This window comes from Pungitius pungitius, chromosome 12 (genome assembly GCF_949316345.1).
Source record: "Pungitius pungitius chromosome 12, fPunPun2.1, whole genome shotgun sequence".
NCBI classification, from domain to species: domain Eukaryota; kingdom Metazoa; phylum Chordata; class Actinopteri; order Perciformes; family Gasterosteidae; genus Pungitius; species Pungitius pungitius.
The window spans coordinates 9,297,009-9,324,955 of record NC_084911.1 but is presented as its reverse complement, the minus strand read 5'-3'; the positions used below and the strand labels follow the sequence as shown (position 1 = coordinate 9,324,955).

The following is a 27,947-nucleotide window of genomic DNA, read 5'->3' as shown; positions in this document are numbered from 1 at the left end:
TAGTATGAACAGTTTTTCTAAGCATCAACCAGTTTCAATTCAAATATAGCAACCACAAACTCCAAGCAAAAGGTTTTTATTGATCCACAACAATCAGAATCGTAATGTTCTGTGACATCACTGAACACTACAGTGTTTTTTTTTCATCACACTGCAAATGAACAACACTGAAACTTGTATAATGGAGGGCATGTCTTGACAGACAACACACTTTCTAACCCCAACTGATGCAACAAATGTGGTGGTTCACTACGGAGGAATGTTTATTTAAAAGGCACTTTCTGCCTCATACATTTTGCAAAAACACATTCGAGCTTAAAATAAAGAGTAAAGCAGCCGGTCAGGTTACAAAGTTGCGGTCCTAGTTCGATGTTATTCTTGAAAGTCTACAGTACAGAAAGAAAACAAATCAAGTAACTCAACAAGAAGAAGCTATCATTGGCTGGATGTCTGATGAGAACATTAAATAATATGGCTAATATCCAGCATGTTGAGAATGGAGAACAGTACCGTATTCTCAAAGGGGTTTCAGCCCAATCTCCGGCTGCACATCACCCGAGTGATAATCAACCACGTACTTATTTATCACCGTTTACGTTTTCTTTTTACAGCAGCCTTCAGACAGCACTGCTTTGGCAATAAATAAAAAACAACAACAGAAAATGACTTTTGCTAAATGTATTGATGTAATGAAAAGAAGCATTTTGCGTAGAAGCACGTTGTCAGTGAATGAGCAATCGGTTGCGCAGCCGGGGAGCTGCTTTCCTATTGATACATTCACCAGACCGAGGCAATGTTCCGCCGCTGTGTTTGCACATATGCGATAGCTCCTCCAAAGTCAGATGTTGCTCCGATCCCGACCACGCGGTCTGAAGCCCCCGCCGGCTGCGTGTCACCGCGTCGTCCTCACGCTGTGCTCAAACTCAAACGAGTGTCCCCAGTGGGCACGGCGCCATCGATCTGTCTGCATAAAGGTGCCGGCGACTGGCACAGGCGGCGGCGTGTGTACGGGCGACCGATGAGTTGATACCCCTGTGGCACGTGTGTCAATCGATGCAAGTACTTTTGGGATAGTTCCCTTAAAAGATTAGAAAGGTCGGTGAAAAACGTAAAACTCTGCAAATGTTTGGTGCGGCTGTACATCACAGGTTTTATGGTTCTTCTGTTCGTCGATGCACCACACACACACACACACACACGTTAAACATTCTCGACACGCCCCGTGTATTGTATTTTGTCAGAGAATGATTCATAGCATTTGATGTCACACAAATAAAGCTGTGTGATTGGATGACAATCAATAAGTCACAATTTCTCCTCCCGTTTTCCTCCCCTTCGTTTCCACGGATGATGACGAGCTCGTGGACACTCGTGGCTGGAACAGGAGTAAAAATATTGGGAGCGTTGGTCCAGCACGTCTCTGAGGTGGGACGGGGGTCTTTTCACATCACCATGGCGATAATGCGTCTGCCGTCGTGCACTTTGAACAGCGGCCTTCACATGTCAGTCAGCGAGCTCAGGCTCCTCGGCTTCTGGGTCCTTCGAAGTTTCATTTGTCACAGTAACCGAGTTGGCATTTGAACGTGTGTCCATGGCAGAGTGCATTATGGGTAGCCATATATCATCCATGTTTGGCATCACAAATATTTTCTGTGTGGGAGGACAAGAAGTGGAAAGAAGCAAAGCCATCATTTACTACTCCTCTTCAAAAGCTGTCTAGTGAAGCGAGGGAGAAGGAACTATAAATGAATATACTTTTGTAACTAAAACATAAGCGTAATGAAGACATTGGAGTGAAAGTATATATGCTAGAAAAAAAGACTTGAAATACATTGTCTCCTGTGTATCCAACCCCACGCTGTTATGTCTGGGAGCCAATGAGTGTGGCCATTTGTTGAAAACCAGATGTAAACACTTACTCACAAATGACAACAGTGAGCGCTGCAGCACTGTATTTTTCTGGTGAAATGGTTTAGGCGGACGGTGCATAATAATAACCCCCACGGGAGTCTGGCAGGGGTAAAGGCAGATGTGTGGTAGACCCGACAGGGATAGTAGCTTGCAGGTTATCTAATTATCTAGAGGCAGGCGTGCCATTACTTTGGATATATGTGTATGAGGGGTGGGAAAGCCACAGGCACACTGCTTTGAAGTGCACGGAACTGGTCATAAATTAATCCCAAAGTTCTCTTTTATTATCTAAATCCTCACGCTGAACCGTTAAGCACGTTGTCTTTGTCCTTGAGGGAACGTTTAGCTTCTCAGTCAAGCAGCTGAGGTCTTTAAACCAGACCGGATTTAATAAACGGCAAGCGACGCGACATCACTCAGTAACTTGATCAATAACGCAAAGAAATAACATTCATGGTGAGGCATTTGCATCTGGGTTTTTTCAGCGTTTACCTGGAATTCCTGGTCCAGCTTCTTCTCAATCCAGTCAGTCACGTGAACTAAAGTGACCTCCCTCTCGCCGAGTTTAGGTCGTGCTTTCAGCTCCAGGTGAGGCGGACTCCGGAAACCATACCTGACAACCACAAGCAAACATTTGGGTGTAGTAAATAACATCATGTCAACCAAGCTGTACAGCAGCTTGTTCAATACACAACACTGAATATTATTATTTTTGACTAATCAAGCTTATAAAGCACACAGTGTCTACTTAAGGGTATCATATAGCACATCTTTAAGAAAAACACAGTGTTGTACCCTGATATTACCATAATGGTTCTTAAACATTTAAATACTTTAATTGTATGCTTGTCTGTATTCGCCCAGCAGAGGGCGTTGAGTTGCATTCTACAAACCACGATTCTCATTAACTACATCCTCCAGTCATCAACGCCCTCCTCCCTCAAAGTGAACTTACCATATCCTGTCCGTGGGGGGGGGTGGGATGTTGACAGCCAGCGTCCCTCGCAACTCTTGCACCTCCACGGTGAGCAGCAACGGCGTGTTGGACACCTCCTCCATCTTCTTCTTGATGAACTCCGTCTCGGTGGCCTTCTGGAAATACTTGGACTTGGCTATTTTGTCCACGAAGCGCATGATCTTGCTGGGCCTGTGGCCTCCCACGTAGCTACGTGAGCAGAGGACAGGAGCGGAGGAGGAGGAGGAGGAGGAGGATGGGAGACCAGGAGTGAGTCAGGTTCATTATTTATTCATAACAGCATCTCAGCATCTACTCAGCGGCCACGACGGAGGGGCGTGACCGGGGCGCTGCGTCGAATCAGCAGCGAGCTTTGTGTGTGGGACTGAGGGCTGAGCAGTTTGCTTCAACACACGGATGGAGGATGTTGTTGCAAAGAGACATTTGCTCACCCCTCGGCTCCAGGGAGGATGGCTTTGTCACTGAGGAGCTCTGGGGGGTCCTCCTCATCGGATGAGCCGGCACTGGACGATTCCTCATCGCTGTCGGCCAGACAGTATGTCCGCGGCCTGGGCCTGTCTCAGACACACACAACGCGCACAACGCCACGCGCACACAAAGACTGTACTGGCTTCATACGGAACGAGCAACAGTTAAAAACCGTAAAATGCATTTCTACTGCTTTAAAAGCACAGGAAATATATGTCAAATGAGTCACGGAAGAAAATAAACGGTATTTTAGATATTCAGAACTATACGGCCAAACTCACCAGCCATTGGACAAATCCACACAGGTATCCGTCCAGAGAGAGGATTCGTGTATCAAGGGAAGCGAGAAAAAGAGGTTTAACATAGTAAGAGAATTATGAAAAAGCACATTTAACTAATCAACATCCAGCTCAGATGTCCTTGAATGTCCTTGAAAGCCTCACCACTCTTTCCCGTGCTCGCCGAGCCCCTCGCCCTCCTTCCCCAGGCGGGCCAGGTTCATCTTGGTCTCCAGTGTCATGAGGAAGGAGCCCATGTAGGAGACCTCCAGGTCAAACCACAAACCTGCACACGTAGTGAGGGAAACCATAAAGACGTAATCACATAGTCAATATTAAAATCACTTCACATCCCCGTCCAAAAGGTGACTCCAAACTCCAAACGCTTTCTCTGTGAACAGCCGAGAAGCTGCTGCCTGGTGTCTAGATGCTGTGAGGCCCCCTGCACGTTTGTCTCCTAGCAGACACTGAAAAGGTCAGCGCTATAACAGCGGTGCCTCCTCATCGGCTTCTTCCCGTTTGTGCACTTCTAAGGAAGCGAGCGGAGGAAGCTGTTGGCTTAATGAGTCCTAACATCTATGGCTGAAAAGTGTTTCCTTTTCCACACGGAATGCTCATTGATCTGAAGCAGCGTGGCAGCAGTCTCAAAGAGAAGCTAAATGACCGCATTAAGGCAGACGACGTCGGGCGTCCTCTAGTCGTCTCTGGTCAGAACGACACATTGTCCCGGGTGGCTGATTCATTTCATATGGTACCAGATCCACAAACCAAAACCATGTGTGTTTTTAGTTATTGCAATATCAAGCTGATCTGATGGATGGTCTGTTGTACATTTATTGGCAGACATCTTCCTTCTCTTTCTCACATTCTGCTTAGACCCTCTAATATTCTCTCTTAACATGTTCATGCTCACAACATGATGGACCCTTCTGATGTTAACCAAATATAAATATATTCATTTTGCATTTTGACTCAATGCAATTTACTAGTTATTTCACTATAACATTTTTCACAGTCTCACAGAATCATTTGACTCAACCCTAGTTCATGATCACTTTGTAGAACTGATTATCAAGATCTAGGTACTGAATACAAAGACATATTTAATTTGATCTGTAATGCCAAGCTCCACGCAAGCTCGCGTGCACTCAGTAGGTCTCGGAAACGGGCAAAAAAACCCTGTAAATCGAATCATGTCCTCTCAACATTAAGGAGTCAGGAAGCACTCACGTCACACTAACATCACAGTAAGGAAGTAAATATGAACCGGATATGAAATTAGAAATGTTATCATCAAAGCCGATTCTGCCAGAACACATTAATGAAAGTTGCAGACTCGGATGAACAGTGAATTATTCAACTGAATAGTATGACATATTACTCTTTAAGTGCTTTCGTATCTTTACGCGGAAATTACAATCAGACAAACCCTGATTATTTATGATCTACACTCTACAACCTACAGATCACACACATTCAATTTCAAGGAAGAAATCTGCCCCGTTGTCCGGGTTGGGCTGCAGGATGGAGGACAGTAGGGGAAGAGCTAGAGGATGACGGCAGGCAAATAAGACAATGTGGGATGCAGCAGACCAAAGCTGTGTGGACAACATGTCCTTCCTACCTTGGTGGTCCACAGAGGGTTTGGAGGCATGGAGGATCTTCGGGATGGAAAAGCCCATGTCTAGCTCTGTCAAAGTCAGCTCATTCATAACATATGGCAGCTGTAAACATAGAAGACAAAAAAACAACAACATTTTGACTTCACAGCCAACAGAAAAATCTCCATTACATCACATTCTGGAAGTAGATGAATGTTTGTAGAAGCTAGCACCAGTACCCACCCTGATCTTACTGAGCTTCATCTGGATCTTTTTGGAGACTAGATTGGCCCAGTATTTCTCTCCCAGGAAGTCCCAGAACACCCTTCCCACGAAAGCGTTGACCCAGGCCTCAGGCTCCACGGGCTCCTCTGACGTCCTGCGTACCTGAAGGGCACACATACGGATATGTGCTGAAGCTTGGGCCTTCTTGACTTTGAGTTAAGGGTTTGAGCAAAGCTGAGGCAGGCTCCTTATGACCTTCCTTGTACGAATGCACAATATAACAATATGTTGTTAAGACATTGAATTGATCAGAAAGTTGAATGGTCTGATTCAGTCACTTCCTGCCACCTAAACAAAGTCCGGCAAAAGCAGCACGTATTCGTCGTGGCTAATTAGCGCGATGAAGTGAGCCGTCGCTTTTACTCGATGCGCCAGGTTGGATGTCACAATGCAGGCAACTAATCTGCACGCTGCACCGTTTAGATCTGCTCGCTTCCCCCATCAGCCTCCTACCTGGTCTCCTACCTTTTTAGTAGTTTTGGGGCTGCCCTCGGGACTCGCTGGACCGGGGCTGTCAGTGGCAGTCGGGGTTCTCTGCGTCTCCTGCAGGTTGATATATTTTGCCATGTAGACATTATAGTCCAACAGCATCTTCTGCCTCGTCCCTCCGGCGGAGCCGCAGGGGGGCGCGGAGGAGGCCTCTCTGTGGCGAAACTGAGAAAGCTCCTCCAGGCTTCCACGGCTGCTGCTCCTGCTCTCGGCCTCCAGGCCGCCGCCAGATGGGACGCTGCTACTGCGGCTGTTGGAGGGCAAGAAGGCTAAAAGTGAAGTGAAGGGGGTGGGAAGGTGAGGAGGGGGGGGGGGGGGGGGACGGGGTGCAGGATGGGATGAGTAGGTTAATGCGATACATTTGTGCGAACACCACATTGTGAGTGATTCAAATCAATGCATCATATTCCACATACATAATGCATGATCAAGTCCTTGGGTATTGCGCCTCTTTTTCCTCATTGATTTTTGGCAACACTCTGAATCAGCATGCTTTGCAGCAGACGACGCGGCATCTTCTGACTCATATTAGCACTGAAATGGTCATTTTCAACATGATCGCTATGTATATCCACAAAACAGGCCTGATATTTAAAATCATCTTTCCAGTAATCCTGTTCTCCCGAACACTGCCTTTTAACGCTAGACTTACACGCCGCAAGCGCTGGCCTTTGAATTGGCCATTATCCTCACAGGCTTATATCCCACAGTGGCGACCAATACTGTAATATGCTGCTTCGCCGTGCATGTAATCCTGCTGACCCATTCACACTCGTCTGTTCACTAGTGGAGGGGATTGTCGGTCTGTACTCACCACTCTTGCAGGTGCCAGGCAGGCTTCCACCTCTCCCCTCCGACTTCATTCGGGACGCCAGAAGAAATCTGCGGAACCACTCCTCCTTTTCCCGACCCGTCCTCCCAAACAGGTAGATTGTCAGATCGCCCCCTCCGGAGGCGGGTCTTTTGGGTTCCTCTGCTGATCCCGATGCCTCAACTTTCTCACATTTGTCCGTTCGTTCCAGCTTCTCACACTGACCCGGTAATTTCTCCTCGCAAGTTTCGGGCTTCTCCACCTGGGTCTTGGACATGAAGTCCTCCTGCTTAGCCAGCTCGATGTAAATGGGGTATTTTTTGTTCCAAACTCTCTTCCTAGCCAGGCTTTGGGGCACCAGGTGGATCTATGAGGGGGGGGGGGGGCACATGGAGGGAGATGATATAATCAGATGCAGGCAAGTGTTTTGTTGTTGATGTTTCTTTCGGGAGTGGTGGTATGGCCACATTACAATTAGGACAAAGAAAGAAGAAACTATAAATGTGATCCAACAGCATTGCACCACAGCTTAAAACAGGCCATGACTCAGCTCTTATGTATTTATATTTGAGTAACCTGAAGCTCGACTTGGGCCAGCATAAAACTCACACAGATATAACATTGCTACCGAACCATTAAACGGAAGTGACCATGTTTGGACTGTTTGTACTCCGTTATGTACCATTTTACTGTTAATGGGACCATCATTTAGTCAATTAACATCACGCTGCATTGGAGAAGACTTGAAACCACGGAGAACATAAACTCTCAAAGTTTTTAAATATTCACTGGGGGTAATAAATCAAATGAGAAGCGGCGTACCGGTCATTCAGGAGCGAGGCCCAGATGGCTGTTAGAAATAATGCAAGTATAAGGCCCTTCAGCCCCCTGGGTGTAGCCATGTGGTGTGATTGTGCAAAGGGAGATGTGGCGACTATGAATGCAGGTAACATTCAAAACGCACTCCGCATCAACAATAGTGGTGTAAAAAGGACACTTTGGGGAGCCATTGAGGTCCGGGAAGAAGAAGAGAAGCGTATCTGCTCGATGAGGAAACACAAACCCATCGAGTCGTCACACCACTTCACCAGACAGAAAGTTGTGTGTGCAGGGTCCGTGAACGGTGACATTCAGCCCATGTTTAGACACACCGTGGGACACTGAAGATGAGCAGCGCTGTCACTGAACTTGACCTATTAGTAAACACGCACCGAGGCTAAAGCAGATACAAGGGGACGTGTGCTAGATGTGGCCGTCTGTAAGGCTCATCATCAAGGACACAAATACGCCGAGGAGTCAGCAGAGACACACACACTTAACACGTTAATTTCGGTCATCCACACACACACACACACATTTCAGCTCCTCCCTTGCTTTTGTCACTGCAACCACAACCAGCGCACCTTGCTGTCCGTCAGGTCGTAGATCTTCTGGCTGACGTAAGTGACGTCGGGTTTAGGCTCGTTGTGCGTGGCGCGGCGGGAGACGTTCCGGTTGGGCTTGGACAGACGCAGGACGGAGCCCTCGAGACGGACGTACACGGAGTGGGTCAGGGTGGCGTGGTACATCTCCGGGTCGTAACTGTGGATCTCATTCATCCAGCCCTCAGGGGTTTGAAGGTGGGGGAGAAAGGGTGGAGTGTTAATTCACAAGAACTGGAGAACCAATATATCTACGATCACCTCATCAAGGTATCGTAGGGCTCAACTCTTAAAAAATGAATACCGGAATACAACTGTTTTGTCTGCCAACTGTCAATCAACCTCACTTCTTGTAGTATTTTTCCTGCAGTATATTTCACTCCTCTTCTGGGCGCGCTGTGCCCTCTAGCTATGAGGCTTGGTACCCAATAATGCACACAGTATATGCATGCTTACATAACCCGCTCAGCAACAGGGGGCAAATGTTGCGGTAGCAGTTCTCATTCAAATGTCAGGTTCAAAGCAAAACTGCAGCCATCACAGGTGAAAAAGTGTTAAAAAAAACAATACGTTAATGCTGGTTCCCCCGAGACTGCATAGACTTTAATTCTCATCCAACCTCCCACTAGATCAGTCCTGAAGGAGGCACTGTGAGCGTAGCCAGTTTCATTGAAACAACAGGGAATATCGTATTGCTTTTTTCAAGTGCAAAATCAAAGGTACTGTAAAGATACAAAAAGAAAAAGGTCATCCATCCAATCTAGAACAAATTAGCTTATGAGTAGACAGACACTGTTAAGGGACGATATGATGTAACAGATGCTATGACGTGTAAACTCTGTAAGACCAACGCTGCATTCACATGTTTCCGTGTTGCCATGGCAATGTTGTATTGTTCACAAATAATTATCATATCATTAAACCCAGCAATGAATGTTGCTATAAAATGCAGCTCTTCCTCCAGTTTAAACACTGCCAGACAGCAAATATTTTTCATATCTAAGCTTTTGACGCATTGCCATCTAGCGTTACCTTTGCCCTCTCTGCCAGACCAAACTTACTTACTTGCTCTCGTCCTCTGATAAATGAGTATTCTGTATGAGGATAACCTTTAAACATGATTATATGGACTTCTGGCTATATAGAACTTGGTGATTAATGTAAGTTTGCCTACAAATCTGTGACCCTCTTGTAAATATGCGCAACGAATGCGTCTCAAAAAATGGAAATAATTATGCTGCAGCAGAGTGCTTGGTCTCACCTTGAAGGTTCCTGGTTCCTTGATATCCAGCTGGGCCACGTTCCAGGGCTTTATCCTTCGCCTCCCTCTTCTTGTCGCTGATGAGGAGCGTCGAGGAGAGGACAGCCAGAGGACCAGCAAGGCCAACATGAACCCGCCTACGATCCCGTGCACCACTGCACACACGTACGGAGGCACCGGAAGAACTATGTACCAGTAGACCAACTGTGTCAGGAAGATAAGGCCGGTGACTGGCACAGACTCCTCCTCGTTCTCGTCCTCCTCCTCATCCTCCTCCTCCTCTGTGTCTAGTTCACTACACAGCCCGGTGCTACCGGCGCGGGGCTGCCGGGAGGCGGGCCGGTCCCCATCTGGCGTCTCCGTATCGGTACATAACTCAAAGTCTTCGCTGTACAGTTCACAGAAGTCCTCGTCTTCCTGTCGGGCCACCAGGGACGACATCGAGCAGCGGCCCAGAGTGAGGGAAGGGGATTTGGGGAAAGTAAAGGACGGGGCCCGGGTGAGGGTGGTGGCTGGAGCCAGTGACGGAAAGGAGAAAAAAACAGAGTCGGGACCCTTGCCGGTGGGGGTTCCGTCCTCCTCCGCCCCTTCCTCCTCCTTGATGCTATAGTTGTTGTTGCCCTCCGCGTGCCCGTTTACCGCCGTCCCGCCGCTGAGCTCCGACGCGCTTGAGGACAGCGCTTTGGCTCGGTGAGCGGCGACGGCTCCCGCGCCAGGCTCGTCCCCCATGATCTTACTGAAAAGCTGCAGCGGGTCTGACATCACCTCCGACAGCCGCCGCTTGGTGTCTTCGATCCTGGCCTCCACCTCTTGGACCTTGAAGAAAGACCTGCCATCTGGGGACGTGATGGGCGAGGAGGGCGCTGTTTTGGAGTCTCCGCCCGCCTGCGTGACGGCGACGGGGCTGGAGCACAAGCGGGGCTGGGAGAACTGTTTGAAAAGCTGCATGTTGCGGGGCGGGGGCCGCTGGGATGGCTGCCCCAGCTGTTGCTGGTGAGGGGAGTGATGAAGGTAGTGGTGAAGAGGCCCCTCCTGATGTTCAGCCTTCGATGTGTCCGTGGAAAGAGACTTGACGAAAGATTTCATCAAGTGACGGTGGCGTGCCTGCGACGGCGCGGCGGTGGCGGTGGCAGCAGCGGTTTCCCGAGACTCAACCTCATTGGACAGCGACCTGACCAGGCTGAGGAAGGGCTTGGAGGACGGCAGCGCGGCAGACTTGCATGGGGAGGAGGAGCCGGAGCTGGTGGACGGGGGGTTGGCCAGGGGTCGTTCGGCCAAGGAGGGCCAGGAGGAGCTGGCAGGAGGGGTGGCGCTCAGGTGGGGCTGCGAGGAGCTGGGGATTATAGTCATAACTGGAGAGGGTAACGTGGTGGACGAGACGGGGAGTACGGCGGCTCCGGAGGATGTCTCGCCACCAGCAGGTACAAACCGCACCTCCTCTCTGGCCTCCGGACCTCTGTGACCCCCTCCGCCATCGGGCTCGGACTCAGGAGGCGCGCCGTAGAGCTCCTCTTCCTCGTCGTCCTCCTCTTTCCCCAGGGCAGAGAAGTGGATGGTGATGGTGTCCCGAGAGACGGAGCGCTGCACCTGCAGCTTAGGTCCCGGGGCGTGACGAGGGGGAGGAGTGTCAGCATGCTGCCCACTTCCCCTGCTGCTGCTGCTGCTGCTGCCCTGACTGCTCATCACCACCCTGCACGAGGCTCACAGCCTGCGAGAGACGAGGAGACCGAAGCAGTGTACTCGGTTATCGAGCACAGAGACATTGGGGGGGGGGGGGGGGGGGGGGGAATCGGTGCCAGCGAGGAAGTTGACAAATCGCAGCACAAATCAGCAATTTGATTAAATTAGATTTCCACATTGTCTGCACAGTCTCCATAGCACACACACACACACACACATACACATACTGCACATAGAACAGGAGAGAACAGCCCAGCAGCTCTCTATTCATTCTAATGTGAGTAGACTGGACAGGTGTGCCTTTGCTCCCCGATCCATTAGCCCTCCTTATGCAAGGCTCTAGACGGGGTTGCTCTCAGGCTCACTCACCAACGCCCGCTATGGCAACATGATTAATGGGTGACTTCAGAACACGTGAGCCTGGAGGAGACGGGCCTTCAGCATTTCAGCTGTATTTAACTCTCCGCCGCCACCCCCCCCTCCACGGGAGGCAGACTGCAGCTGGCTAAATGCTCGAAGGTGGAGAAGATGAGACAGAAGAGAACTAAAGAAACGATGCTTCTTTGTCCTGACAAATCCAAAAACAACATTATTAGTCAACCTAAAGCTACATAAATTGTACAAAATACTTATATTAACTTGTGGGCGGTGTGTAAAAAAAAAGAAAGTATACCAGTAGCAAAAATATTGTTCTGATAATGCTCATTTAATTTCTTGTGTCCGTCATTTAGTCCTGAAATTGAATCTGAAGCCATAACTGTCATGTATTGCATTATTTCCTTTTATGGGGCCGTAAAAAGCATAAACATATGCATTAATAAACACAAACCCTCCTTCCCCCACCCACACATAACAATTTGCACGACATGGTCACACAACAAAGCAGCAGTGAGGCTCCAGTGATCACAGGAACAAGGAGTCTATTGTTGAGTCTCAACGCGGCGGAACGACAGCCGTTCATCACCCTGCCGATTTCACCGAATGAGGCCTCAAGTTGTTAAAGAGTTATTGTTCGGTCTTCCACATCGCGCTGAGCTCATCGTCCATGGTCAGCATCATCACTGAGGCTGGGCCAAACAACCACACACAGGACTGCACACACACACACACACACACACACACAAACTCAAAATCATTACAGGGGGACAAAAGGGGAAACTACATTTCTGAATAGGTCCCAATGTCCCTTTGGACATGACTCGCCCCTCGGTTGGCTACAGCGGGTTCCGTGTCTGTGTGTTGCTCCTGCCCTGGCTGTGCTCGGGGGGGGGGCAACAAAAAGGAAAAAAGATGGAGAGAAATGGGAAGGCGGGGGGGTGGGGGGGGGTGGGGAGCTGCTGACAACCAGAGACAAGCTTTTTTGAAGGTGGAACGGGGAGGATGACACAGGAGGAGGGGGAGTGGCGGATGCGAGGAGAGGAGGGAGGAGACAAGTGAGCGGGGAGACTGAGGTCGGTGCTGTCGTCATAGACGTCTGAAGGACGCGCTGAAGCGCGGCGAAGGTCGACAGGGCGAGCTGAGCAGGCCGGGCCCAGGAAACAGGTTTCAGCGAGTGTGCGGACAAAAGACCCCAAATGATGCAAATGCATATCTCACTGGAATCTCGTATTGTAAGGTCAGGCTGCGCTGTGCTCCATTTGGGTCCTTAAGGTCGCATGAATGCAAGACTAAAATGGCAAGACAATGATTCTATTCTATTGTAAGAAAACTTTCGTAGGTCAAAGCAACTGAATAATAATCTTAAATAAAGGGCTGGAGCTAATAAAATCTTAAACTTAGGAAATAGATATCTGCACATTTGCAACTGTGCAGAGTACAATTGTTTTTGTTTCACAACCATTCAAAAGAATGAATTTGCCTCACATGATGGGCTAAGCACTAAAGCATAGGAAACATACTGTAAACGTGGCCAGTTTCAGACGGGATCACACCCACAGTTTAGTAGTTCTTTCCTCTTCTGCCATTAAAGAGCTGCGTGTTTGTTTCAGCCCCTTCTGGATGAGGATGAGGAGGGGAGTCTGGCACAGAGACAAGACTCATTCTAATTAATCAAGGCAAGCAGGGGCACTCTAATCATCTGGGGCACCAGGGGGACGGGGGGGGGGGGGCGTAAAGCAGCAGGGAATAAAAGAGTGAAATAAGAGGGCAAAGAGACAGGGGGGAAAGAACAGGGATGCAACGCAAACACAGCGGACTGACGAGAATTTAGGGAATATTTGTTGTCAAAAAATAGATCACCTTCCTGCTTCAACCCAACATACACACATGGAGGCAATTTATATGTACATGCGTCTTCATCACTGGGCACGGATGGGGAAAACGGTGCTGATGAGGGGAGGAGAGGAGGGAGGTACACAGTGGAGAGAGACGGAGGTGTATTAAATGCCGCCTTCAGCACAATGAGTCTCTCGCTCTTCTCTCAGCCCGAGTGAACCCCTGGAAAACCACCAATTTATTCATCTTTTGAAGAGTCAAGAAGCACACTTAATCGATTTAACCCCTCCGGCTTGTTTTATTCAGTCGGGGTGACAGGTGCTGCAGCAAATTCCCCACGCGCCTTCTTTTCAGTCGCTCTTTCTGCTTCCCTCTCCTTTGAGGCCTGTCCCCATGCGAGAGTCACACCACACCAAGGAGCAGCCTGGTATCATATTTACAGATTATGGCCGTATTGTAAAACATGTAGAAGTTCATGGAACTTGAAGCAAAAGTTTTTTGATAATGTGTTTTGCTTTCTGGTGGATTGACGAGCAGCTGGATACTTGATTCTGCTAAGTAGGAAGCGACAGCCAAGTCGGATGTTTGTTTTTTTTAAACCGCTACAGGGCCTTTTGTTTATTTGTGTCAGCCCTCGGTTGCATTTTGTGGCCCCCATCGGGCTTCCCCCCCGCGGTGGGTTTGGTTTTCAGAGTGTGACGTTACGTCTCCATGATCGATGGGTCGTGCTCAAAACCTACATTAGAGGACCTGCCTATTGATTATGAGTGAGCTGTAACATCGCGGTGTTTATGAATCCAAAGGTTGACCCCAGCGAGTTTATAGAGAGAGAGGGGGGTGAAAGAGGGAGAAAGGGAAGAAATGGGAGACTAAATTAAGATTGTGAAAGTTCGGCAGCGATTGACCGTTGGACGCGTAAAATAAAATGATGCAAAAGCAGAAATGTTATCATTGGTATTCTTCCCTTTGTAAGTCTGGTGCCTGCATTACCAGCAATAAATCAGTTAATGTGGCCTAAAGCGGAGCAACATTAATCCAATAAAAAAACGGTGTGCAAAATCTGGGACATTTCTCTTCTGTGCTAAGCGAACAGACTTACATATGTGTACAGGTTTTATTGTAAGAAGTGGATAAATACCAATGACTCAACAGTTACTGTGTTTTTGCCTTTTAAAAAATGATGGATATTACACACCCACATCTTTGCAATGATGAGGACAACGTGGGCTGCAATGTCCAATCCAGGCCCCCCCCCTACCCTCTGCTGGACCCACAACGACCGGCTAATTCTCGTGAAGTAACAGGGTCACTATCTGATGCGTCAGCGGGCGTCAGGGACAGGCCGACGAGGCCGACGTGACCTCCGCGGAAGGACGCGAACTTAGCGGCCCAAGGGGAAGATCAAACAGAAATGTTGAAAAACGAGGGATCCTGGCGTCACGAGCACAGCGAGCAGATGGCCGTGTGAAAAATGGAGCAGGAGGGAAATGGAGAGCGGGTCGAGTAAGAAACAAGTCGGCACTGAAAAGGGGACGGGGGACAGTGGGGAGATGAGAGATTCAAGATGAACACAGGATGCGTGTGCGCACACACACACACACACACAAAAGGAGAGAGGCTGGTAGAGCAGTTGATTGTCACTAAGAGCCTAGAGACACACACACACACATTAACTCCCTAACAAGCACGCACACAGAAAGGAGCTCCTTGGTCCCGTGACGTGTGCAGTTGCCTGGATGTGCATGAATGCAAACAAAAGTGACACAACAGGGGGAGCGGAGGAGCAGTGGAGCCAGGTAACGAGCAGAGAGCACCCGACGCAGGTAGCCAGAGACAAATAGAAGGAGACACCGTGGCTACGGGACATTACACACAGCAGACAGGTCAACTCTGCACAGGCCTCGTCTCCTGCCCCCTTCATCACCAGCTCCCTGGTCATAACACACACACACGCAGCACTGTGCACGTGTATTTCTAAATGTACCGTAACGAAACGACAATAAGAGCTTTACTTGTCTACTACATAGCTTCTTGTATTCCGGGTGGGGGGTGGGGGGGCTGATACTTGACTGAGTGCTAAGGGGAGGACAGAGGTAGAATATATATACTGTAGTGGCCATTTGTCCATAAACTTAAACAAAACAAATAATAACAAACTTCTCAAATGGCCACTTGAGGCTAGGTCATGGTTAGGCTTTACGCAGGTTCAGAGGTACCAAAGCAAAGTGCTGTCCATACCAAGATTGAGTTTAAGAAGGTTTATTCACATACATGAGCAAGCTCACAGACATTCTTGCTGCCTCTCTCACGCTGGTAAAAAACCATATGCCCTCCTAGCCTGAAGCACCTCCCACCTTGACCTACTTTATGCAAATGAACATAACACCATGTGACCAATAAACGACAATACAAGTAAAGCATAAATACAAAATAAACCAAATTAACCTTAGCAAGAAAATAAATGAATAAATGAAGCTATAAATTAACTTAAGCCCAAAATAAACAAAAATAACAATATAGCTCCAACAACCCAGCCCCTAATTGTGACGGTACTTTACCCACAATTAACCTTTATCAAAAAAGGAGCTATTTTCTAATTGTAGCTTAAGCATTAAACTGAAATCTTCACATCTTTGGATTCTCCACACCTGAAAGAAACAAATAGATGGAAGACAGAGATAGGAGAAAGAATGAATTGTATAGTCAATTATTTGCCTCCAAGAGAAGACAGAGCTTGGTTATTGGTCTGTCCAAGATGCTGTTCTTCGTTTGGACCTTCACCGAGCGAACCAGTCCTCTGGAGTCAGCTGTGGTGCTTAGAACTCTGCCCATCATCCATGAGCCTCTTGGAGCTGTGGCATCAGCGATTACAACAATATCTCCTAGAATAAAGTTTCTCTTCTGCTTCATCCACTTTTGCCTTTCTTGCATTACAAGCAAATACTCTGCTGTCCACCTTTTCCAGAAAAGCTCCGCAACGTACTGCACTTGCCTCCATCTCCTCTTAATGTACAGATCAGATTTCTCGAACAGACCTAATGGCAGAATAGGCTTGCCTTTTAACAGGAGAATGTGATTTGGAGTAAGCGCTTCTAAATCATTGGGATCTTCTGAAACCTTAGTTATTGGCCGGTCATTGAGTATCGCTTCCACCTCGCAAAACAGCGTTTGCAGGCCTTCCTCGTCCAGCAGTTGATGTCCAACAACAGAGATAAGTACACTGCGCACAGAGCGAATCAAACGTTCCCAAACGCCACCTTGGTGAGATGCAGCTGGGGTGTTAAAACTCCACGTCATTCCTTCCTGCACAAAAGTCCTTTCAATTTTAGAATGATTTAAAGCGGCCAATGCCTGCCTCAGTTCCTTCTTCGCACCAACAAAATTTGTGCCGTTATCTGACCTTATACTTGTCACAGGTCCTCTTCTGCAGATAAATCTTCGCACAGCATTGATGCAGGAGTCTGTGTCGAGGGAGTGCGCCACCTCAAGGTGTACTGCGCGGCTACTCATACAAGTAAATATCACTCCATATCGCTTCAGCACAGTTCTACCTCTCCTCACCTCCAATGGTCCAAAATAGTCCACTCCCGCATTTGTAAAGGGTGCGTTATCAGGCACAACTCGTTCCTCCGGTAAGTCGGACATCTTCTGTTCTCCAAGCTTTCCTCTGTACCTTCTGCACACTGTACATTGTGAGAGAATCTTCCTGGCCGCAGAGTTGGCATTTATGATCCAATACTTCTGTCTCAATCTGTGCAGCATGTGATTGCGTCCAGCATGTCCAAGTTGGCAATGGATGTAACGCAATATGAGCTGGGAAACGTGCAAATCCTTTGACAGAATCACAGGATGCTTTACCTCCCACGGCAGTGCAGATTTAAACAGACGTCCACCAACTCTGAGGATGCCATCTTCGATGAAGGGGTCGAGGCGATACAGAGGACTGTCTTTAAAAACAGTCTTTGGGTCACGTTTTAGTGAGGAAATTTCAGTACTGAATCTTTGGTTTTGCGCAAACTGAATTATTGCCTTTTCGGCTTCCTCCAAGCGCTCTGGTGTCAAGCTGGATTTTCCAAGTGCGGCTTTGAATTTTTTAATCTCCTTTTCCACATTCTCATTCTGGTTGACCACATATTCTTTCCTCTTTCGGCTCAAAAGTAAAAGTCTTTCTTTCAGCTCCATCAGCCAGGCCACTGATGTTTTAAGCTTTCTCCAGGATGAAAAATAGTGAATGAGCTGACTGAGGGGATTGTCACTGTGTATTGTAACAACATTCACCTTGAGTTCCCTTTTCACCTCCGCATCATCAGATGGAATGGAAGAGGAGTCCAAGTCAAGCTTTGGCCACCTGGTGGGGGGCAAGAGCAAAAAGTCCGGTCCTTTAAGCCATTTTCCTTTCCCAAACTCCTGAGCTCTTAGTCCTCGAGAAGCTTCATCTGCAGGATTGTCTTTGGTGTTTACATACCTCCACTGATCTTTGTCTGTGGATTCTCTTATGGTGCTGACACGATTGGCAACATATGTGTGAAAGCGCTTTGTCTCATTGAAGATGTACTTGAGAACAGTAGTGCTATCAGTCCAAAAGAATGACCTTTGCAATGGCAACTGTAGCTCTTTCAACAGCATTGTGTTCACTCGAACAGCAAGCACAGCTGCAGCAAGCTCAAGGCGTGGAATGGTTAGTTGCTTTAGAGGAGCGACACGAGCCTTGCCTGTGATAAATGAAACATGCACATTGTCAGTGCTCTCCAATCTCAAGTATGAAACAGTGCCATATCCTGTTTGACTGGCATCTGAAAAATGATGCAGTTCTGCTTTCACTTGTGTTCCAAAGGTTTTGGGTTTAATACACCGTTCCACCTTAAATCCACTCATATGCTGAAGTTCAGAGAGCCACTCAGACCAATGTTCGGAGACGTCATGGGGAACTGGCTCATCCCACTTGAAGTTCATTCTGCACAGCTCCTGTAACAGTAACTTGGCAGGTATTATAAAAGGAGACAGAAAACCCAGCGGGTCGTAAAGAGAGCTCACCACAGAAAGGATGCCCCTCCTAGTGTGTGGACGTTCCTGAACTGCAGTCCTGAAGCTGAACGTATCTCCTTGAACACACCATTGCATCCCCAGAGCTCTTTCCACAGGGAGTTGATCTCTGTCCAAATCCATGTTCCCCACACCCACTGCTCTGATGTCACTAGGAATAAGTGCAAACACATTTGAGTTATTTGTGACCCACTTTTGGAGATGGAAGCCGCCCTTTTTACAGAGAGATGTTAATCCATGTATGAGCTCCACTGCATCTTCCTCTGTCACAGTAGACTTAAGACAGTCATCCACGTAGAAATTTGTCTTGACTGTACGGAGGACATCGGGTGAGTATTGCAGTGCATTATCCTCAGCAGTTCTCCTCAGTGCATAGTTTGAGCAGCTTGGTGAGGATACAGCTCCAAACAAATGCACGCACATCCTGTATTCCTCTGGCTCCGCTGTAGCGTCTCCATTGGGCCACCATAGAAAGCGCAAGAAGTTAACGTGCTTATATGGAACCCGGACCTGATGGAACATGGCGTTGATATCAGCCATAACAGCGATGGGCTCTTCTCTAAACCGAAGGAGGACACCAATTAGCGTGTTAGTAAAGTCTGGGCCCTGCAGGAGCTGACTGTTCAATGATGTACCCTTATAAGTACAGCCGCAATCAAACACAACACGCAACTTTCCTTTGGTTGGATGATGTACACCATGGTGGGGAATGTACCACACCTTTCCTTGTTCCAGAGTGGGCTCATTTGTGGGAACCTTTTCTGCATATCCTTGTTTTAACATGTTGTTAAGGAAATCAACGTATTGAGCCTTGAATGAAATATCTCTATTAAATCTCCTCTTCAGGCCTTGGAGTCTTTGTAGTGCGATGCAGCGATTATTCGGCAAAACAGGATTGTCAACTCTGAAAGGTAAGTCAATGTAATAATGTTCATTGTTAAGCACTGTCGTACTCTCCACAATTTTCATGAATTTAATGTCTTCTCTTGACATCTCAAGTTGTTCATCACTTGTTCTTTCAATAAAGTCATGATTATACTGTTGCATCAACATACTTTCCAAGTGTTCCACAGATATGTGATTAGCAGTTACAACAATGCATCCTGATTTGACACCAGTACCTTCAGAGTCTCCAGCACGAAGAGGCCCGTTTATGACCCAGCCAACTCTGGTCCTCACTGCATACGGTCCACCGCATTGACTGTTTATCAGTTCCCATGGCTCCAAAACTTTAGAAGAGTCGGTTCCAATGAGCAAGTCTACATCTGCATCTACTTCATGTAGCCTAATGCTACTCAAATACGCCCATTTGGCAACATCATCCTGACATGGCACATTGACTTTAGATACAGGCATTTTTGTTTGTGTCAGAACAGATGGTAGCTCAATAAAATCATCGGTGTCGAATCCAGACACCTCCAGACCGGTAACTATAGTAGTGTTAATGGTTTTAGTCTGCCCCATTGTCCTCAACACTACATTACAGTTTTTTCCTGATACTCCCAGCCTTTCAGCCAAACTTGTAGTACAGAAGGTACCAGAGCTCCCAGGATCCAGGAAAGCATAAGTATGCACAACTCTATTACTTTTCTGACTTTTCACCTGCACAGCCACAATGGAAAAGACGGCAGTATCCTCATCACCAGCCCCAATATGACCACACGTCTGCTGCTTCCCGGGTACAGTGCTTACAGTTTCTTTGGAGGTTATCCTTGTAATATCCTTCTCCACATGCAGGACAGATGGGTGTTTCCTGTGACACACTTCACAATCCAAACGACTCCTACAGTCTTTGCTCGTGTGTCCATGTTTCAAGCACCCAAAACAAACGCCCTTCTCCTTTAGAAACTGAATCTTGTCCTGTTGTGTCTTTCTTCTAAACTGAAAGCATTTTTCCAGAGTGTGATTGGTAAGATAGCAGAACATACATTTGAGCTGGTTACTGTGAGCTGTCGAGTTTTCCATTTCTCTATGTCCATCCTTTGGTGCATTAATGCTGGTGGCAAATGTACCACTTTTCCTTTTCTGGTTAACTTGCATGGATAGCTTTGTATAGCTGGCTGGAGAAACATCATTAATATTTCCAAACAGAGGATCTGAAACAATTTTGACTTGTTTTTCAATGAAATTCACAAAATCAACAAACACTGCTCTGTTTCCAGTTTGTTCCAGTATGTCACATGCCACATTTCTCCACTTTTCCCTCAGCTTGTATGGGAGTTTCATTAGGATCGTCCTGAGGTTAGCTGGCATGTCCAACTCCTTCATATACTTTATATGATGTACTATATTGGAGCAACCTCGAAGGAACAAAGCAAATGACTGCAAAGCATTAACATCCTCAGGTTTTATTGAGGGCCAGTTGTTGATTTTGTCCATGTAAGCAGAAGAGATCTTATGTTCACTGCCAAAATGTTCAATCAAAAGCGCCTTTGCTCTTTGATAACCTGGTTCAGAGGGCATATGTTGACAACTTCTTACAATGTCTCTTGGTTGCCCCCTTGTATACTGTTCTAGAAAGTACAAACAATCACTGAAATTTTGAGTTTTATCCTCAATGCAATTTTCAAAGGCTCTGAGAAAAGATTTGAAATACAGGGGATCACCATCAAATACAGGTATATTTCTCATAGGCAGGGCAGAGGCTGTGTTTTGTTGGACCAACAGCGTAGTTATTTCATTTTGACGCTGCATGATGTTCAAAATGTCCAGAGAATTGATGGGTTGAACACCAACAGGGACAGAATTTAACAAGCGACTGGAGGTAGGTTCAAAGCTTTTATTGGTGGGCACATAGCGTTCAGCATTCGGATTTAGTTCATATGTCCCTTGAGTTTCTGACCTTTTCAAGTAAGAATTCATACCATCTGATGTTCGAGATGCACATCTTGACACGTTACCGCCACACTTTGAGCTTACTTCCAGAACCTCCAATTTTGCATTTGTCACCTTTAATTCTGCCTCCAGAGCAAGTTGTTCCTTTTCTCTCCTTAAATGTTCCTGTTTCTTACGTAAGTCCTCTTGTTCAAGTCGTATTTGTTCCTCCTGATCCTCCAAAATATGCCTTTGTTTCAGAGCAGCCATGCGTTCCTGTAACGCTGCTCTTTCTGCTTGCGCCAATATTTTTGCAGATGCACTGGATGAAGTCTTTGAAAGCTTAGAACCAGCCATTGAACACATTGCAGAACCTTTATTGGATACACTGTCCTCAGGCCCAATATCAGTTGGATTATCAGGTGGTTTAGTCGGAAGTTCATATGAATGGCCTGTGTTTGATAACCAACCTTTGACGTCATCAATAAAGCTTGAAAAACACTTTTCCTTTTGTTCAAAATATTTCTCTTGTTTCTCCTTCTCATCCTGAGGTATGTCCAGTGACACAAATGACAAATGATGTTGTTTTGCCTCATCAACACATATTATCATTTGATCCAAAAGAGACTTGACTGCATCAATATTGTCTGCAGAATGCATCAACTTATCCATCTGATTCATGCACGATTTGGCTCGTCTGCATTGCATCGATCTCTTTTCCTGACACGTTTGCATAAAAAACATCATTCCTTTAGCAGTAAAACTTGTGCGTCTTCTTGTAGGAAGCGCCGTGTCGCTCGTGGCTTTAGATGCAACGTCAGACATTTTACTCTTTGTTGATGTCGGTCATGTACACACACAGAGTTGTTTGCCAAGACTGAATAAAGCACATACCTTGTGGAACTTTGCTTGTTGCGGTGGTTGCCTTTGTACACAGAGTTGAATGCACGCAGTAGCTGTTGTTGTTGCGCGCGGCCGTGCGCATCACCTGTGAAGGCTTTGGGCCTTTGCAAATTCAAATTGCAACAAATAATGTCCTCCACTCCGTAGTGCGGCTCCAGCGCTCCAGTATTGTCACCGTTATCCAGTACGGTGTCCAAGGAAACTTTACACTGTCGGATGGGTCGTATTATTCGATGTTTGCACTGTATCCAGCCCACGCCTCCGTCACTCCTAGGCCCTTTCCTTTGTTTGTCTCCCGCATCCAGGTGAGTAATCCACTTTCCAAACGGTAATCCAGCAAACGACAAGTCCAGTATCCACGTAAACCAACGATATATCCAGGGCGGGTTTTTTACTTAATGTAGTGGCCATTTGTCCATAAACTTAAACAAAACAAATAATAACAAACTTCTCAAATGGCCACTTGAGGCTAGGTCATGGTTAGGCTTTACGCAGGTTCAGAGGTACCAAAGCAAAGTGCTGTCCATACCAAGATTGAGTTTAAGAAGGTTTATTCACATACATGAGCAAGCTCACAGACATTCTTGCTGCCTCTCTCACGCTGGTAAAAAACCATATGCCCTCCTAGCCTGAAGCACCTCCCACCTTGACCTACTTTATGCAAATGAACATAACACCATGTGACCAATAAACGACAATACAAGTAAAGCATAAATACAAAATAAACCAAATTAACCTTAGCAAGAAAATAAATGAATAAATGAAGCTATAAATTAACTTAAGCCCAAAATAAACAAAAATAACAATATAGCTCCAACATATACTATATCAATACATTTATTTAACTCACAAAAAAGACAAAAATATTTACATTTGGGAAAATGGAGCCAGTGAATTGTTGTCATTTCAATTTTAAAGTGTAAAAAATGACCACCAATTAATGTAATACTAATGGCTTTTGACTTGTTCTATCAATTTGTATTAGCTGGTATTGAATGCGGTGCAACAATAAAACATTTAAATAGAAAAAATTTCAATTGGAAAATTGGATTTCCCAGGCAGCCTTACAGACCGTTTGGGCAGCTCCAGTACGCGACTCCATCATTACAAAGAGGCAGTAAACAACACTGACACCATTACTGTGTGATGCGTCAATACGCCTCGCTGGAACAATTCATTTCTGTGACAGCGACAGACCTCGAGCCTCCGGATGCACGCGCAAACGCACCAAACTGCAACACACGCACAGTGCTGCTGCTGCTGCTGCGGGGTCTCAGCCCATCGACTGGCAGCGACCGAGCAGCGCCGGCTCGGGGGTCTCACGACGAAGAAGAGTCCAATGAAACCACAGTAAAACAACAGCCGGGGAGCTAAGAGCACTCACACAGCCCGGCTGGATCAGACCGCTTACCTTCGCCCCTCCGTCTCCCAGCCAGAATCCGACGTCAAACATCAAACCCTGCCATGCAGATCGTCCGGGGGTTGCCATGCCAACGGTGATGCTTTCATCTTTTTTTCCATGCTCATCCTTTTGTTTGCCAAGGCAGTGCCTCCTCACTTCAGAAACCCCGGGCTCCTCGGAGTGTCTGTTCAAATCTTCAGTGAACGGTTCTCAGTGTGTGTGTGTGTGTGTGTGGGTGTGTGTGTGTGTGTGAGATGCGTAGGCGCTAAACCAAAGCACGAGGCAGCTTGGATCTACCTTTTTGGGGCCAGTGAAAAACCAAGTGTGTTGGTTCATTGTGCGGCTGTCTCGGAGAACGCCTTCTGAAAAGGCAAAAAAGAGCGGCTGATGAATCAATAGCCTCTGATTATGCCAGTCCACATCAGTACGCTTCCCTCAGGACACCTTCAGCTGTCGACTCACTGAAAATTACAAGCTGTTGAATTGCCAAAAGCTGCTTGACAGCCTGCAAACCCGCCGGAGTCATAATCCGTCTTTTTTACATGATGAATGGAGAGATGGAGGCGTGGTGGGACATTAGGAATGCTGTTGTCCTTTTCTTCCTGTGTGAACACCAGGAATAAGCGTGAGGGAGCAGGGAATGCTGTGCAACGGCCAAAACGCCACCCTACAACATCAGGATAACACCCTGTCGTTGGTAGGAGACCCACATTCGGTTTTTGCCACACACAATAGATGCAGAATTAGCGTGTGAGTTACACAAAATGACAACGGGTGCCTTTATAGAGGCGTGTGGAAACCTGTCATCTTTGCTGTATCAGATTTTCTGATCTGAAAAAAAAAAAAAAAGGCAGCAGCGGTGGCAGCGGTGAGTGAGAGACGGCGTCTTCTCCATCTTAAGACGAACAGCCATGAGATGGTTGTCAGATAGCATCTTCGGTCATCCACGGTCATGCAGAATCACGCGGAAACCCAACTTAGGTAGACGCAACGGTATCACGCTAACTTGCACTTACCATGACTACAGGAGGAAGTAACAATTTCGATATCTCAAGTGTCATGAACTTCAAACGCATAATCACATGGATTCATGAGTCACAGCAGTTTTAACACTGTGCTCTCTGTGTGTTTAGCCATTTTGGAACAATGGAGCTATAAGATGTAGAAGGCTTTTGGCTATGCAGACATAACAATATTATCAGCACAACTGTCTTGTTTTGGCTGGTTTGCAAACAGTGTGTTGCCTTACAAGTGTGTATTCAGTGTGCAGTGCAATATTTGTCAGTAATCTACTCTCCCAAGACGTCCTACTTTATTTATAGCGTTAAACTTCCTGTTTGACAAGATAGCCGCAATGAGAGGAAAGCACCACTCATTAGTGTTTCTCGCTCTCTTTCTCGCTGTCTTTCTCAAGTGGTTCACTAGTTGCTCAACAAGTGCGCGCACACACACACAAACACATGCATGCATGCATGCACTGAAGCCATAAGCTGTGCCCCCCAACTGGCTGCTCGTCCCAGTGACAAGCACCAGTGGCTTTTTTCATTCTAACGCGTGAGAACATGGAGCGTGAACATGACATGTCTGCACACATTTGCGTGTGCGTGTGTGCGTGCAAAGGGGCGCTTCTTGTAGCATCTTGTGCGTCTACCACCACTTGGCTTTTGCAGGTTATTACGGCATCTTCACCAGAAGTCAGAGGGACACGATGCGGCTTGAACGTATGCGGACGGACGCCCGTGTGCAAGGTATCGCCATCCTTTTGGCCTTGACTTCCTGCAGTTAGAACGTGTCTAAGGCGCAGGTCCTGGTTACCTCTCAGAGTTCACATTCAAATTGTTTTATCTGGCTCAGCTTGGTATCAGTTTACATCCTACCTGAGCAGTACTGCTGGTGAATACTAATCGGACATGAAATGAGCTCGCCTCTTGAACCTTCCTCTCGAACATATCATATAAAATTTCCTTTCACTTAGCGTGACCCTTTCTCAATGGAGCAGTAAATGGGCAGAATTCTCAGACCAATTAGGAAAAACCGGGTTTGAACTTTGAGAAATATGCGGCCATTAAAGCTACGGCGGCTAACGCTGGAGAAAGGAGCACGAGTAGAATCTAGTGAGAAAGTCAGCAATGTGGGAAATACTTCCAAAATGCATTGCCACAAAATGATGATTGTGAACATTAACAAACAACTGAGCTGTCGTTAAACAACCACAGCTGTTTATCTCACAGTTTGAGCGTGGAATGCACGCAGTGTGCACAGGTGGGCAGCTTATTTAAAACCTCTGACAGTTAGAGATTATTTGAATGTTTGGTTGCTGTTGGGACGCACCCGTTCAAACCACAAAGAGGGCACAACATTTCATTTAAAATGTGAACGGCCGTTGAACTTGAAAGTTCAAAAGCCCACACACACACACACACACACACACACACAGACAGACACACACACACACACAGACACACACACACAGAATTCTCTAGCTTTGGATTTGGGGATTTTTTTAAACTCCAGTGTTTGTGCATGAAGGCCTCGCGTCAGAGTGTGCTATGAAGTCTCTTTTCATCCACAAACAAAAGACTATTCAGGTGGGTCAGCTGCTACTGTTTACTTTGACCGTCACAGCGATTTGTGTAGTCAAGCCTCAGAAGGAGATACACACACTCCATCTATATACAACTCAGTGTATCTAAAATCATAAAAGAAGAATGTGTTCAAGCATCCGATTTTCGGAACAGTCACGTGCATATGTGCAGAGATGGGAATGAGGTTGGGAGGGTGGGGGGGGGGGGTCGAGGGAGAGAAGTCCAGATGAAGGGGACATAATGAGAGCAATGTAAGACAATGAGGTAGGAGGCTGTTGGTTGAAGCCTTGGATTGATTCCAGCACTACCACCACCTCCCCCCCCCCCCCACACACACACACACACACACACACTTAAAGCAGCGGAGAGGTCTCACCTTGAGATTTTAGAGGCATTCGATCTCCTCTGGCAGCACAGCCGTGGTGCTAACATGCCTAAAAAAAACACAGACGGAGGCACTTTGTTTAGCGGTTAACGCACAACCCTTGTCATGTACCTTCAACAGTTCACTGTGAACAACCAAACGTTGTGAACTTGTGTGTCCACGCCTGAAAACAGCCTCAACGTCATATTCAATATGTCCACATAATGTAGTGATACATTTATTCGCAACGTTGTCCTGACCTACGTGGCCTATCCCTGGAATAAAGAGGGGATTAGGCGTAATTAGGTGACACACAGATAAAAGTCCTGAGGCGATCGATGATGTCTTGTGTGGCCTTCTGCTGGACGGGGGGGACCGAGGAGGAGAGGGGCCGAGTAGCTCACCAAGCAGCTTAGTGAAGAGCCACGGATCCGTCAGCCGCCTTTATCTACAGGAGTCCACACAGCTGAGATGGACCGCATCACCCGAACCCAGACGATCTGACAGCTCAAAAAGCTCAAGGGCCCCTAAACGGGGACGGACACAGCTCCGTCCACCGGGAGGCACCGGGAGGCACTGTGGCATCCTGACAGCTTCGTTCCACGGGGATGCTCTTGATGCTTTTCTATTATTAACACTAGGAATCACAAACATTGGCTCCCTTAGGCTCCATCCCGCCCCCTTTGTTCTCCTCAGAGACCGCGCTGATTTACGACTCAAGTGTAACACACCCACGGCCTTAACAGCTGATACAACACAACAAAACCGAGGGGGGGAGAAGAAGGAAACAAGGGGGGGGGAGGCAAACGCATCTTTCTTCAAACCTTACCGTAGTTATCGCATCCCCCCTCCCCGCTGAGCAAGCTGTGGATCTGCGTGGTGCGATGATCGGATGATCCGTGCGTGGGGCTCCTGCGGAAGGACGGACCTGTGCACCCAGAGAGAGAGAGCGAGTCCACGGCAGACACACACTGCCCAGAGCTGATCTCCCCTACCCCGACGCGACGTTTTTTTTTTAATGCCGGGGCGTGTATTGTATTGTTGAATGGGAGATACCCGGCGCCCCGCCCCCTTCTTTTTTCACACCCTTCAAACGCCACTTACAGCCCAAAAGACGCGTCCCATCGTCGGCTTTCCGGCTGATTCACATTTTGTTGTGCTGCTGCAGGATAATGTGAATCGCGTCATGGCGTTGCAGCATGCCTACGAGACGCGGATCCCCCTCCAATAAGAAGAAGCACTAGACACCCCCACTCCCCCTCCCCTCCCTCTAATAGCGGCTAGCTGCAGGTAAACACATCACCATCCTTTTCTAGGTGGATGCCATTCAAACTACAACGACTGTAGAGAGAAAAGCTGCAGACGCAACCTACCCCTGGATGTCTGGTGGCCAGTAACGTTAAATCCGAAACCCGGGCGGGTTTGTTCTGGGGAGCATCCG

General features: G+C 47.3%; 1 protein-coding gene across 5 annotated transcripts; it reads right to left on the bottom strand.

The window, feature by feature from the left end:
• Positions 1-60: 60 nt before the first annotated feature.
• On the bottom strand, positions 61-27,947 carry tex2 (testis expressed 2). Of its 5 annotated transcripts, none has more exons than XM_062565987.1 (14): positions 27,880-27,947; positions 27,336-27,434; positions 26,519-26,576; positions 9,502-11,209; positions 8,223-8,423; positions 6,823-7,186; positions 5,985-6,277; positions 5,478-5,621; positions 5,258-5,357; positions 3,799-3,919; positions 3,319-3,441; positions 2,867-3,076; positions 2,404-2,524; positions 61-1,650 (listed from the first exon to the last, which is right to left on the bottom strand). In XM_062565987.1, exons 4-14 carry the CDS (start codon positions 11,182-11,184, stop codon positions 1,504-1,506), a joined length of 3,507 nt encoding a protein of 1,168 aa, XP_062421971.1. In that variant the 5' UTR covers positions 11,185-11,209; positions 26,519-26,576; positions 27,336-27,434; positions 27,880-27,947; the 3' UTR covers positions 61-1,503. The 5 variants fall into 5 exon arrangements, with proteins under 5 accessions (XP_062421971.1, XP_062421970.1, XP_062421969.1 ...); XM_062565986.1 differs by lacking the exon at positions 27,880-27,947 and adding an exon at positions 27,611-27,873; XM_062565985.1 differs by lacking the exon at positions 27,880-27,947 and having other exon boundaries at positions 27,336-27,873.